We start from the raw sequence: 13,624 nt of genomic DNA on the forward strand, positions 1-13,624 counted from the left end.
ACTGCTCTGTAAGGAAACGTCGACGACGTGACCCTCTGCTATTCTGCAGAACAAGACCTTAATCAAAAATGTTAGAAATGTTATACTGTATAATCTCATACAGGATATTCAAGTGGCATGTACAGTTGTGCTCAAAAGTTTGTATACCCCTTGCGGAATCTGTTAAATCTTAATACTGTTAACAAAATAAGATGGATGATAAAAATCCCATGTTGTTTTTTATTTAGTTCTGTCCTGAATAAACTATTTCACATAACAGATGTTTACATATAGTCCACAAGACAAGATAATAGATGAATTTATAAAAATTACCCCGTCCAAAAGTTTACACACCCTTGATTATTAATCCTGCGTGTGGTTACCTGGATGATCAGAGACTGTGTTTATGTTTTGTGAGAGTTCTTCACGAGTCCCTTGTTTGTCCTGAGCAGTTAAACTGCCCACTGTTCTTCAGAAAAATCCTCCAGGTCCTGCACATTCTTCACTTTTCCAGCATCTTCTGCATATTTGACCCCTTTGCAACAGCGACTGTATGATGTTCAGATCCATCTGTTCACACTGAGGACGACTGAGGGACTCGTACACGACTATTACAAAAGGTGTAAACATTCACTGATGCTCAAGAAGGCAACACGATACATTAAGAGCCAGGGGGGTGTAAACTTTTGAACAGGATGATGGGTGTAAATGTCTCCCAGAAGACAAAATACTAATCACTTTTGAACGGGGTAATTTTGATAAATTCAGCTGTTGTCTTGTGGACTATATGTAAACATCTGTTATGTGAAATAGTTTATTCAGGACAGAACTAAATAAACAACAACATGGGATTTTTATCATGCGTCTTATTTCTGTTAACAGTATTAAGATTTAACAGATTCCGCAAGGGGTATGCAAACTTTATGGGTGCAATTGTATATTCCATATATTCCTTATGCAGTCCCTCCAGGATTTTGTGAATTTCGTAGAACTCAACGCAAAATCGAGGAAACGCCGCAGTATTCGCAGGCGCTTGCAATGTTTCAAAATTCCCGCGGATTCTGGCCAAGACGAGTCACGTGACGTCGTCGCAACGCGCATTCAGCCGAAGCCCGAACACAAGTACAGCTAAAAGTTCTCATTTACCAACAAACATCACTGCGAAAGAGCGTGCCGAACAATTTCGTGTGATTGCGTTTTTTGCCAATTCGAGTAGTTTTCCGTAAAAAAAAAAAAGTTCCAAAAAACAAGTTGCATCACAAATTTCGGGGGAAAACCCGCTGCGAAATCGAGCGTTTTTGGACGCAACGATCACAAAATAAAACCCTGTGATATCCTGCACGGACTGCTTATAATTCCAAGATGTTAAATGAAATATCAAATGAATGAAAAGCTCGGACACGTTTTTTTCCTTCCTCAATAGCCAGCATTTAATTGGTGCAAAATTCCGACGGGATAATCGTAACCGACTCTCACACGGTCTCGCGGTCATTTCACGATACAAGAAAAACATACAGACGTGTTTGAGACATTTTACAAAACAGATTCAGTTCGGCAGAAATGAAACGACTTACACGATCGCACCCGCGTTCATTATAGCAGGGTCAGCATTATTATCCACAAACACTCAGCAGCTCATCGAGTCCTAATGCAGCGTGTACAAATAAATAAGCACCGCTCGGCTTGTTCGCGTTCAGCGAAAACATTTCCCAACAGATGCTGATATGATGAAGAATTCGACAGCAAAAACACACACACACACACACACACACTGCATAATCAAGGAAACACATCAGGGAAATCATCACCCGGCATTTTTAAATGTCTTGTCTATATAAATAACTGTGCAAAGACAAGGCGACTCGCATGCTGTTCAGGGCTGATCAACAAATCAACAGCTTCAGGTTACAGGGAAACAACAACAACAACAACGTACAATATAAAGGGGGAAAAACACAACGCTTCCTGATCCCGTAGATCCTGTAGAGTCCAGCTGTGCTCTCTCTTTGGTGTCCATCAAAAGACGACTCCAGACGTTTTAACACGTGAAGTTATTTCCGTGCTTGCTGGGATTCAATACTGAGCCAACAGACGTTAATCAGTTTTGTTGTTTGGTTCAAATGAATGCAAGGAAACGATCGGGTCACAAAAGAGATCAGAATATCCAACGACGCGATACGGTGCCGTGTCCAAACGGTCCAGCTTTAAAAATACTAGGTTATAAAAAGTGTCAGACTTATAGTTCTATTATACTCCCAGTTATATTACAGTACAGCGTTGTATTGTGTCTTCTGGCACGGTCGAGGACAAACGTTTGCATCCCTAACATATGGAAAGAAAAGGAAAATGTAGCAGAATTATAACACGTATGTAGGAGAACCCGAACAACCTGACAGATGGAAGGAAGGAAGTGTGATGGGGCTACAGCGAGGAGCCCAAAGCTGCGAGGAGGATACGAGGGCTTGGTCCTAATAACGCCGAGGTCGAGGGTTCAATCCCTGTACTGTGTGGTGGGTAGTGGTGGCTCTGTGGTTAAAGGATCTGTGTTGCTGATCAGAAGCTCAGGAGTTCAAACCCCAGCACTGCCAAGCTGCCACTGCTGGGCCCTCGAGCAAGGCCCTTAACCCTCAACTGCTCAGATGTATAATTGAGAAACGTCGCTCTGGATAAGAGCGTCTGCCAAATGCCGTAAATGTAAACATGAACGCGATTGGAGACACGTTTAAGACCAAAGCGCAGACAAACACATTATTAAAGAATATTTACATTATTATTCACATTCGGAACGAAGAACTTACTATACATGATGAACACTTTCTGACCGGTGGTAATGTAACATCCTAACACAATACAGTTCTGTCTCCTCGTGCAGACATTCCTGAGGGTATGCAAACTTTCGCACTCAACTGTATTAGTATCACAGATCTAGACTGAAGAAAAAAAAAAACCAAGATAACAAGAAAAGAAAACAGGAAGTGTGACAGAAAGTGTCATTAAAGGGAAACCCCCGTGGGTTTTTCTTTCTTTTTAAACCTAATCTCTTCTTATATTACATCTGTAATGTTTCTCAACAACACGGACACTGGGAGAAGAACGGAAAACAGCCTCGACTCTGTACGAGCAAAAGTGTCAAAGTTCTTGCTCGTAGTCATCACAAACACTACAGATGTACAGTCGTGCCCAAAAGTTTGTATACCCCTTGCGGAATCTGTTCAATCTTAATACTGTTAACAAAATAAGATGGATGATAAAAATCCCATGTTGTTATTTAATTAGTTCTGTCCTGAATAAACTATTTCACATAACAGATGTTCACATATAGTCCACAAGACAAGATGATAACTGAATTTATAAAAATTACCCCGTCCAAAAGTTTACACACCCTTGATTATTAACACTGCGTGTCGTTACCTGGATGATCAGAGACTGTGTTTATGTTTTGTGAGAGTTCTTCATGAGTCCCTTGTTTGTCCTGAGCAGTTAAACTGTTCTTCAGAAAAATCCTCCAGGTCCTGCACATTCTTTACTTTTCCAGCATCTTCTGCATATTTGACCCCTTTCCAACAGCGACTATATGATGTTCAGATCCATCTGTTCACACTGAGGACGACTGAGGGACTCGTACACGACTATTACAAAAGGTGTAAACATTCACTGATGCTCAAGAAGGCAACACGGTACATTAAGAGCCAGGGGGGTGTAAACTTTTGAACAGGATGATGGGTGTAAATTGTTAGTATTTTGTCTTCTGGGAGACGTGAGATGTTATTTAGTGTCTGAAGGGCAGTACTACATGAAAAAAAAAGATCTTTAAACAAAATAATTTACACTGATCATCCTGTTCAAAAATTTACACCCCCCTGGCTCTTAATGTACCAGGACTAAATAACAAAACAACATGGGATTTTTATCATCCGTCTTATTTTGTTAACAGATAATGCAATGGGGTATACAAACTTTTGGGCACAACTGTTAATAGAAGTAAACTTGTGCTAAAAGTATTGAAGGTAACTTTTCAAGAAACGAACACAGTGAACTCGGTGGCAAAACTTGAACGTGGTCTTCAAATAAACAATAAGCTTCCTTTTCCCTAATCATGCTTTATGAATGCTCTGCTGAGGGAGTCTTCGTTTACATCCTGGCACTACTCTCCCGTGTGGGCGGGGCTTAATAGTGATTTACTCTCATGGGCTAGGGAGATTTGGATCGACAGATTGAGGGTCCAGCTGAGGAGGAGGATTATGACTATAACGACGATGACGCTGCTTCGTGTCGCTCCTGAGAGCTCATCTAAAAAAAAAAGTACAAAATTTAAATAGTCATATGAGACGACCCAAACCTCCAAAAAATTAAGAAAGTCATTTCCACTGCAAAGTAAAAAACAGAGAACCGCATCCAGGACGCTCTCCCAAAATTTGCGCCACTGAAGCGTCTGCTTCCTGGTCAGGGAGCGGTCAATCAGAATCTCACTAGCCAATGAGAACAAATCGCTGTTAAACCCGCCCACTCGAGAGCTTCGTGCCAGAATGGCGAACGTAAACGTAAAATTTAAAGACCGTGGTAGATTGTTGTTCCTCCCCCAGTCCAAAGACAGGCATGGTAGGCTGATTGGCATGTCCAAATTGTCCGTAGTGTATGAATGTGTATGTGATTGTGCCCTGTGATGGATTGGCACCCCGTCCAGGGTGTCCCCCGCCTTGTCCCCCATGTTCCCTGGGATAGGCTCCAGGTTCCCCGCGACTCTGTAGGATAAGCAGTGTAGAAGATGGATGGATGGATGTTAGATTTTTGCGTTTCAGTTTCAGAGCGTTTTTCAATACTTTTGGCACAAATTGAATTTCATACAGATGCAGTAAGTAGAGACTGGGTTTTAAAAATAAATAAATATTTATAAAAAAAAAAAACCACTGGTGTATCGCTTTAATGTGAGCTTGTCTTAGAGCACGATCAGCTCGCCAGTGCAGCGCTCGCAGCAGTTAAAGGTGATGTTCTCATAGCGAGTGTACGGGTGGAAACGTCCGATGCTTTTCTTATTGGGAAGGAAAGGAGAAGCGCTGGAGTCGCTAGTTCCCGAGTCGTCCGCGGTGTCCGGGCAGGATATGGGATCCAGAATCCTGAGTACCTAATTTGGGAAATATGGATTACGGATATAAGACAGCAATCGTGCCATCACCATCACTCCATATTCAGTTAAAAAAAATGCATAAGAAGAATGACATACAGACAACAACATACCTTTTCAGCCATCTTCTCAGCCGGTGTGTTGCAGAGTTCTGAAGCTGAACCGCTCTTCACGCTCGCGCCGCTCTTGCTTATGTTTCCCAGCAGGTGCGAGTTGATGGCGTCAGCCAGCTTGTGATTGGCCGCAGCCAGTTCTCCGGTGCTGAGCGGCTGTGCGCTGGGGTAGTAGGTTTGCTGTCTACCCCACTGTAACGAGACTAGAAGCTGCTCCAGAGATCTGCCAGGCACAAAAATGTGGAGAGATTCAGAAAAGAGATCATCAGCACACAGAGAACGCTGATAACGACCACGTTTACACGGACAACAATAATCCGATATTAACCCGATTACGACGATACTCTGATGAAGAAACTAGCATGTAAACAGCGATTATTGATGACCTTAATCTGATTAAAGTCATACTCGAATTAAACACAAATGGAATTAAGACGTGTGGAGTATTCCTGTTTTAGTCGCATTATCGACATGCGTTACAGACACGTACACACCTTAATCACACTATTAACCTCGTGTGGGAGTTTTCACCGCATTTTGCGACAGGACGCGTTCACACACGGCAGCGCTCGTCCGATTGACGGCAAACAAGAGAGCACGGCTGCGTCCCAAACCGCGTACTTACCTGCTATATAGTAGGTGAAATACATGTGTCTCAGTAGGTAAGAACGCGGTTTAGGACGCAGCCCACGGCTTCAAGCAGTCGTCTATTAGCACGTATAGCACGACAAATAATTAACCGCACTTGAAGCGTTCGTAAAATTAAAATGAAACACCCGAAACTGTACACGGTTCCATAACGAAGACCAACTGTATGTTTTGTATGTCTTTTTGTATGTCGTGTACGCAGTACAGCGAAAACCACGCCTTGTGCCTCTGCACTTTCCCTCAGGATGAATAAAGTGAATAAATCTAGCTATTTCGCTATGATTTCTGATCAGTGTGCTGAAGAATATATTGTTGTATGTTTACTCTTATACTATATGAAGCGTGGTTGCCTTGTACCGGATTGTATTGTAGACCTGTATACAGATTTAACCACACGGCTGCTCTGATTAGGTTTGTCCACATCTAGGTCTTACCTGTGTGTGTGCATCATGTCTCGGGAGAACTCCTCTCTCTCACGCAGCAGGTCCTGAATGGCAGTTTGGGCCTCTCTGGTCTGTCGCTGGAGAGCAGCTCGGGCATTAGTCAACTCCTCAGCCATCACTCTAGATTCAGACGGCGGCAACAGAATGTTAGGAATGTTGCTTGTAAACTTATATTGCAAATACAGGTTGAAATAGCAGTGTTCAGTAAGATTAACACAAAGGACTCTGCAAGTTGCATCGCAAAATTTTTTTCAAAAGCCACAGAAGAATCGAGCGTTTTTGGCCACAACCATCACAAAGAAGCTCCATGAGATCCTGTACGGACTGAACGCTGAACAGTGTCACAAAGCAGCTTTACAGAAATCTGGATCTACATATCAGGGAGAGGTTCAGCCAGTGTTTCTCCGGAATATATCTGGTCCCATTTTATTCATTAATCCTGATTCATTCTGAGGAAAATAAACAGGCGTGGTTTGCAATTTTTTGATGGTCAGGAAGAAAGAGAGAGGGAGGGAGGGTGGGAGGGAGGGAGAGAAAAAGAGAGAGCGAGAGAAAGAAAAAGAGCGAGAGAGAAAAAGAGCGAGAGAGAGAGAAAGAGAGGGAGAGCGAGAAAAAGAGAGAGTGAGAGAGAAAAAGAGTGAGAGAGAGAAAAAGAGTGAGAGAGAGAAAAAGAGTGAGAGAGAAAAAGAGAGTGAGAGAGAAAAAGAGCACGTGCCAGAGAGAAAAAGAGCGAGAGCAAGAAAAAGAGTGAGAGAGAGAAAGAGAGTGAGAGAGAAAAAGAGCACGTGCCAGAGAGAAAAAGAGCGAGAGCAAGAAAGAGAGTGAGAGAGAGAAAGAGTGAGAGAGAGAAAAAGAGCGAGAGTGAGAAAGAAAAAAAGTGAGAGAGAAAAAGAGAGAGAAAGAGTGAGAGAGAAAAAGAGAGAGTGAGAGAGAGAAAAAGAGTGAGAGAGAAAAAGAGCGAGAGTGAGCGAGAGAGAAAGACAGAGGGAGAGAGAGCAAGAGCGAGAAAGTGAGAGAGAGAGAGAAGGAGAGAGAGAGAGAAAGAGCGATAGCGAGTGAGAGAGAAAGAGAGAGGGAGAGAGAGCTAGAGAAAGAGGGAGAAGGAGAGAGAGAGAGAGAGAGAGAGAGAGAGAGAGAGAGGGAGGGTTGGAGGGGAGAGTAGAGAGAGAGAGAGGGAGAGAGAGCTAGAGAAAGAGGGAGAAGGAGAGAGAGAGAGAGAGAGAGAGAGAGAGGGAGGGTTGGAGGGGAGAGTAGAGAGAGAGAGAGGGAGAGAGAGCTAGAGAAAGAGGGAGAAGGAGAGAGAGAGAGAGAGAGAGAGAGAGAGAGAGGGTTGGAGGGGAGAGTAGAGAGAGAGAGAGGGAGAGAGAGCGAGTGCACTGCTGCAGAGGCCAGACGCGACTGCTTCACTTTCACACGCATCATGAATTCACACCATTACGTACAGTTCAGTGTTTTCTGCTTTGCGGTACTCATTCACACGGTGTGTGTATTCTGTACTCGCACCCCATACAGCCTGCGAATTCAGCAAGATTGACCTGATAACTCTGATTCTAACTTATAACTTTCACCGGGTTTGGATTTTAATCAGAGCCAGGGTGCACACGTTCCCCCTCTCAGTGCCTATTTATAAACCCGTAAAGTTTGTTTAGATCAAGATCAATTAGGTCTTGTTGCAAATGCTAAGTGGCGACACTTTAAACGCTCTTTTTCCGGTTTTTACAGAAACATGCGCCTATATTTAGAATTTCCCCTTCATTGTGTCACGGTTGTGAGACTCGTACGATTTCAGTTTGCCCCCCGCTCCACCGGGATTATCGTGCTGATTGATCTTATAATATGTCTAAATACAGCCTGAGGCAGTGCTTACTACAGGCCGACCGATTTATTGGCAAAAACCCGCCCCGATAGTGTTCCCGGTAGAGTCCGTTATGACAGCGTGTGAGAAGGGTCCGCTGTCATTATACAGCATGAGAGCGGCCTCTAGAGGCGAAATAAAAACCATCCGCTGACTAACTTTGTTGTGTTATTTGAAGTGTTTTTTGATTCATTTTGCATGTCTCTTATTTTTATTTGTTATTTGATGACCCTTCTCTGGGAGCAGGTCTGCCCAGGGTGTTAGTATGTGTTAACACACATACATTTGAGAAGTGTGCTTTAGTCTGGACGATGTTCCATGGTCGTACAGACGCGAGATTTTGTCCCGCTGTATAAAGTATATAGACGGGATGCCGATAAAATGTGGATGCCTTTCTATCTGAGTGCTAGTTATGAATACTCTGATTGTTATCCGTCCACTTATCAGGGCAATTCCCCTTATCAGCTCTCCACAAACCAGCTTTCCCATGACATCCAATTCATGGTCTAGACTACATCGGCGTGGAAATACTGACCGGCTGGCGAGGAATTTGCTCCTCCACACGTCACACTGAATGCTCATGCGCTCCAGCTGCTCGGCCGTATGCGCCAGGTTGCGGCCCAGAACCTCGTTCTCCAGAATGAGCTGGTTCTTCTCCCGCGACATTCGCTCGAAGTGATACTGCAAGTCGTCGCCTACTGAGGCCACAAGGAGTTTCTTCAGCTCCCTGTTTACCTGCACAGGAAACGAAGGTGAGAAAGGCGCTGGGTCATTTGGTTTCTAAGGAAAAACGGGTTTGGTGCTGGTTTAAAATAACACAGTAATAAATCCAGTTTCTAAATGGGTTGAACGGAAGTGATTTCAGCGGGGAGTAAAATAGTCGCGATTACATTAGAGCTACGAACGAACGTCTCTGAACAAAAGCAACGGGATGGCGGTGGGGTCGCACCTCGGTCTGAACACGCAGCTGGTTTGAAAGCCCCTCCTTGTCCTGCAGCAGCCTGCGCTCGGAGTTCTGAAGCTTCTCCACAACGCTCTTATAGTCCTGTGGCTCTGAGGAAGGGGACGGGGGACGATCCTCACCATGGTGGGGAGACCCTGATCCTCTTTCGTCCGTCTTGCTGTCAGCGTGGGCACCGGCTCGGACGCTACGGATGATGGCGGCACGTGGTACGATGATACGCACGGCCTCCACCTCGGTGCAAGAGTCCCTGCTCACTTTTCCCAGATGAAGGACACCAGGGGACACCAGCGCAGTCCTGGGACACTGTCGAGGTAGAGATATCTTTAGAGGCAGAGTCTCCACGGACATCTCCAGGCTCGGCGCAGGTTTGGCCGTCTCCATGCCATCACCAGGGCCACGGATGAACACGACAGAGGGATCTGAGAGAGGGGCAAAATCATGGAGCTGAGAAATCTGATTTTCAACATCTGATTTATGTCAATAACATGCAAATATCACTTACCTTTCATGATGTCAGCAGACATGGTTGGAGAAGATCCTTAAAGCAGCAGCAGGGTGAAATGTATGGTGAAGAACTGAGAATCTAAAAATATCACAGTATAGTAGAATTATTATTTATGTATGCCTAAACACAGAGGTAGCTATGTAAACACCCAATACTCACTATTGACTATTTAGGTGCAGATCTAATTATTGGATCATTGATGCCCAATTATTATTATTATTATTATTATTATTATTAATACCTTGACTTAAATAACAAAACTACACAGAGTACAATATATCCCCAAAGAAACAGCATTTAATAAGTGTCTGCTGGAAATTCTGACCTGCCTGCACGTAATATCACTTTAAGGACACATACCTAGAAAATGAATACATAATTTACTAAATATGAGGATAAAGAATGCGATAATTGAAGCGACATGCATTACTTTACTTATTGCATTTCTGTTTTGATGATACACTCTTATTAGGCAATAAAAGCACCTTTGTAATGTAATGTGATAGTGAACTGAATAAAAACTCCCTTTCACTGCAGCTTGTGGTTTCTGTTCCTCACTGTCTTTAGGAATATTATTTAACTTGTGTTTACTTTTGATCATAGTGTTTTAATGAGACATTACAGATCTTACTCGCGCTACACTCTGTATCAGCGCGTCTACACTGCGCGTGATCAGCAGCGCAGCCTCGTTACTAACACATCACGTCTGTTATAATGAACGACAGAAGTTACACTGCACGCGCGCAGATGCAGCATATAATGACAATAAACTTAAATTAAACTAAACCTTTTAAGCAGCTTGCACCAGTTTCCCTGCCCCTTACACACAGTGGAGCATTTTGGATATAAACATAACTTTGTGCTCGTGCAGCACTGTCTGATCTCCGCGGTGTTTAATATAAAATGCCCCCCTGCCTCTCTGACTTTCTTCCTCAGTCACGTGACGATTTCTCCTCCGTCTGATGGAGACTGAGGTCATGTTGGGAATAAAAGTAACGCTGACAGAAAGTCAACTGAAGAAAGTCACTGTCGGTAATTCTGGGTGTCTGCTAATGCTAGCGTGACGTCATGACGTCATGCGCCATTGCCTAGGAAGCGGCTTATACTTCTGGTTAGTAAAAAAACCCCGCTAGTGTTATATTTGAGATGATATTACCTTTCTAGACTTCAGACACTAGACGGTAGAGTACACAGTGTATAGTGTAAGCGTACAGTACGTTTTTGGAACAGAAGTAACATAATGAGTAATGTGTGTGTGTGTAACACGGAGCTTTATTCAGTGTGTTAATTTCCACTGAAACAGGAAGTCAGGATGGAACATATTGAGTGGCTCCTCCCCCTTTTTAAATAGCCAATAGCATTTAGTTCAGCTCACAGCCTGGGCTAAGTTATACATGGATCTATTTAATTTTTTTAATGCCTGGGGCTGGACACTTCAGATTCTAGAGAGCATTTGATTGGACAAAAAATCTGATGAGAGGCTGAAGTGCAGAATGACATCATGAGAATTGTTTTTCTGTATCAGTGGTAGAGAGAGAGAGAGAGAGAGAGAGAGAGAGAGAGAGAGAGACTGTCCATTTTGAATGCATATATCTTCTAAATGTTTTGGAGCGCACTAGCGTATAGATAACCAAGTTCATACTAAAACGTCCATTTGGACTTCATGGGGACTTTAGTGACCAATAAGTGGTCATAGTGGAAAGAAAACCCTAATGCACAGTACAGAGGTCAAAATCTGTTCCAAAAGATTCCTGATGAATCAAAAAGCATCGTGACTCCTGAATCGAAACGGAAACATTCAGGAGTGATCCAGGAATCTCCCTTCCTAAGAAGTGGAAAGAGTTTATTCATAATGGTTACGTTTTCAACACAGATTGCTGCTCGGAATGCTAATGAAGAAGACTAGTGAGGGATGGCTGTTGAATAACGAAACTATAACCCTAGTTATGTTGTTAATCATTTAGCTAAACGTTTTAAAGTAATCTCGATACCACACATGGTACAGAGGTGGGCCTCGAAATAACTAGCTGGAGTGATCAAGTGTAACAGCATTCAGTTTATTTAAACACATACACGGCTTTATGACTTCAGCGACTATGTTTCTCACACACTGTTTATTACTGTTGTTGTTGTTATAATGACTTTTTTTATGACTGTTGTTGGTGCTGTTAATGATAGATTAGAGATAAGCTCAGACATCTAACGAGCCAAGGACCAAATCAGGAAATAAAACAAACTGCCCTTACTATAAAATAAAACATCTTAGTTCTTTTTATTTTGTATTTTTTAATTTAACTACAGAGACATTTGATTAGACGAATATATTCCAACACAAACATCAACAACACAATCAATCGCACCACGTACCTCACAGCCCTGACCCGGAACTCGCATTTTCTGACTTCCTGTCCCTTCCAGACGGAATGTTGTTCATCGCCACCTACTGGATTGCACTCGAAATCCAGTTTCAATGATTTATCTTTATTATGTATTAACGCGTGTTATTATCCAGCGCTTTAAACATTTGAACGCTCGCATATGCTCTTTTTCTGTTTCATAATCCGACTCGAAACGGAACCGCAATAAAAAGCCGGTCTCGTAGGAACTATTTCACACAGGAAGTGTTTCCTGGAGGACCCTCTCAGTGAACGGACGCTACTTGTTTTACGTAAACAAAGACATTTTTTTATTTATCGATGTTTAAAATGAACAAATAGTAAATGCGTGTTGTGAATTCTATAATTATTATTACATCAAGTGTAAATAATCGTTTATTTAGCTCAATTAAAGGTCTACAGGGAGAGAAAAAAAAGAGACAGATGTGTTTATAATGTGTGTAAGTTATTATGTCTAGAGGGGTAGCTCTGAGACTCTTGCTGTGTCTGTCTCAGACCTGAGAAGGGACTGCAATGGGAGTTCATGGCCTGTGGAAATTACTGCAGAGCACAGGAAAGCCCATCAACCCGGAAACACTCGAGGGGAAGATCCTAGCAGTTGGTATCCTTTCATCCTTTCTAAGCTTCTTCATATATTTGGATGCTGCACCTGTAGAAGTTTGTATCTCCTATACCCATGGAAGAGCATGAGGACGGGTTCCATTCTGAGTCTGGTTCCTCTCAAGGTTTCTTCCTCATATCATCTTAGGGAGTTTTTCCTCGCCACCGTCACCACCTGCTCGCTCAATAGGAATAAATTCACACACTTAAAATCTGTATCCTGTGTTTATATGTTTCTGTAAAGCTGCTTTGAGACAATGTCCATTGTTAAACGCGCTATACAAGTACAATTGAATTGAAGAGCAGCACATTTAAATTAAATTAATCAGTGAAAGACATTCTGATAAATAATCAAATTCTTTTCTTTTCTTTTTTTTTTTTACATTAATTGCCTGATCGGTTATATCTATGATAGTTGCAATTCTACCTAATTACCTGTAATTCATTCTACCTGATATTTATTCATTCATTCATTCACCTTGATCACAGTTGTGGTGGGGGATCACTGGGCATGCGATGGGAACAGACCCATGATGGGACATCAGTCCTGTCAGGACACCATACAGACACGTATTAATGTCTTTATCATAACCTCTTCTCCTGCTGCCATGTTTTTGGACAGCGGGAGGAAACCGGAGAAACCAGAGGAAATCCACGTGGACGCAGGGAGATCACGCACCACTGAATGAACTGTAACATAACTCGAGCTCGGGATCAGATCCTAGAGCGGTGACAGTGTAGCAATGTCATGCATTGCACCACCATGCTGCCCGTTTAAATAAAAACGTATTTGCACAATGCTACAAAAACGACAGTCTGTGTTCGGGTTGTGGCCGTATTCTGAATACGACGCTTATATGCGTACAGGCATGGGAATATTCCTGTATACACGCTTGTTGTAAGTATGCTGATTTACACATGTGCTTTTCCTTTCCCCGTGTTATTTCCTGGGAGATTCAAGATATTGCTGTTGCTACCCAGAATTCCTTGCGGACTGAG

At 42.8% G+C, this 13,624-nt stretch overlaps 2 protein-coding genes across 3 annotated transcripts in view; one reads left to right on the forward strand and one right to left on the reverse strand.

Annotated features, from left to right (window-relative positions):
- On the reverse strand, positions 1–12,014 carry blzf1 (basic leucine zipper nuclear factor 1). The gene is made up of 7 exons (XM_053615362.1): positions 11,997–12,014; positions 9,627–9,707; positions 9,110–9,543; positions 8,696–8,895; positions 6,297–6,425; positions 5,215–5,437; positions 1–5,101 (listed from the first exon to the last, which is right to left on the reverse strand). The coding sequence occupies exons 2-7, from the start codon at positions 9,646–9,648 to the stop codon at positions 4,916–4,918; spliced, it is 1,194 nt and encodes a 397-aa protein (XP_053471337.1). The 5' UTR covers positions 9,649–9,707; positions 11,997–12,014; the 3' UTR covers positions 1–4,915.
- ercc5 (excision repair cross-complementation group 5) overlaps positions 11,199–13,624 on the forward strand; it is an 18,932-nt gene continuing 16,506 nt past the window's right edge. Inside the window, exons 1-2 of one of the 2 annotated variants that reach the window (XM_053615359.1) lie at positions 11,199–12,297; positions 12,521–12,626. In XM_053615359.1, coding sequence (XP_053471334.1) covers positions 12,539–12,626 — 88 coding nt within the window. In that variant the 5' untranslated portion in view covers positions 11,199–12,297; positions 12,521–12,538. The other variant, XM_053615360.1, reaches the window with a different exon arrangement.

This window comes from Ictalurus furcatus, chromosome 26 (genome assembly GCF_023375685.1).
Source record: "Ictalurus furcatus strain D&B chromosome 26, Billie_1.0, whole genome shotgun sequence".
In the NCBI taxonomy this organism is placed as follows: domain Eukaryota; kingdom Metazoa; phylum Chordata; class Actinopteri; order Siluriformes; family Ictaluridae; genus Ictalurus; species Ictalurus furcatus.

Coding starts and splice junctions, on each gene's coding strand:
- blzf1 (XM_053615362.1), bottom strand. CDS start 9,648: ATGTCTGCTGACATCATGAAAG. Junction 9,544..9,626: donor GTCTGCTGACATCATGAAAG/GTAAGTGATATT, acceptor CCCCTCTCTCAG/ATCCCTCTGTCGTGTTCATC. Junction 8,896..9,109: donor AGCTGCGTGTTCAGACCGAG/GTGCGACCCCAC, acceptor TTTCCTGTGCAG/GTAAACAGGGAGCTGAAGAA.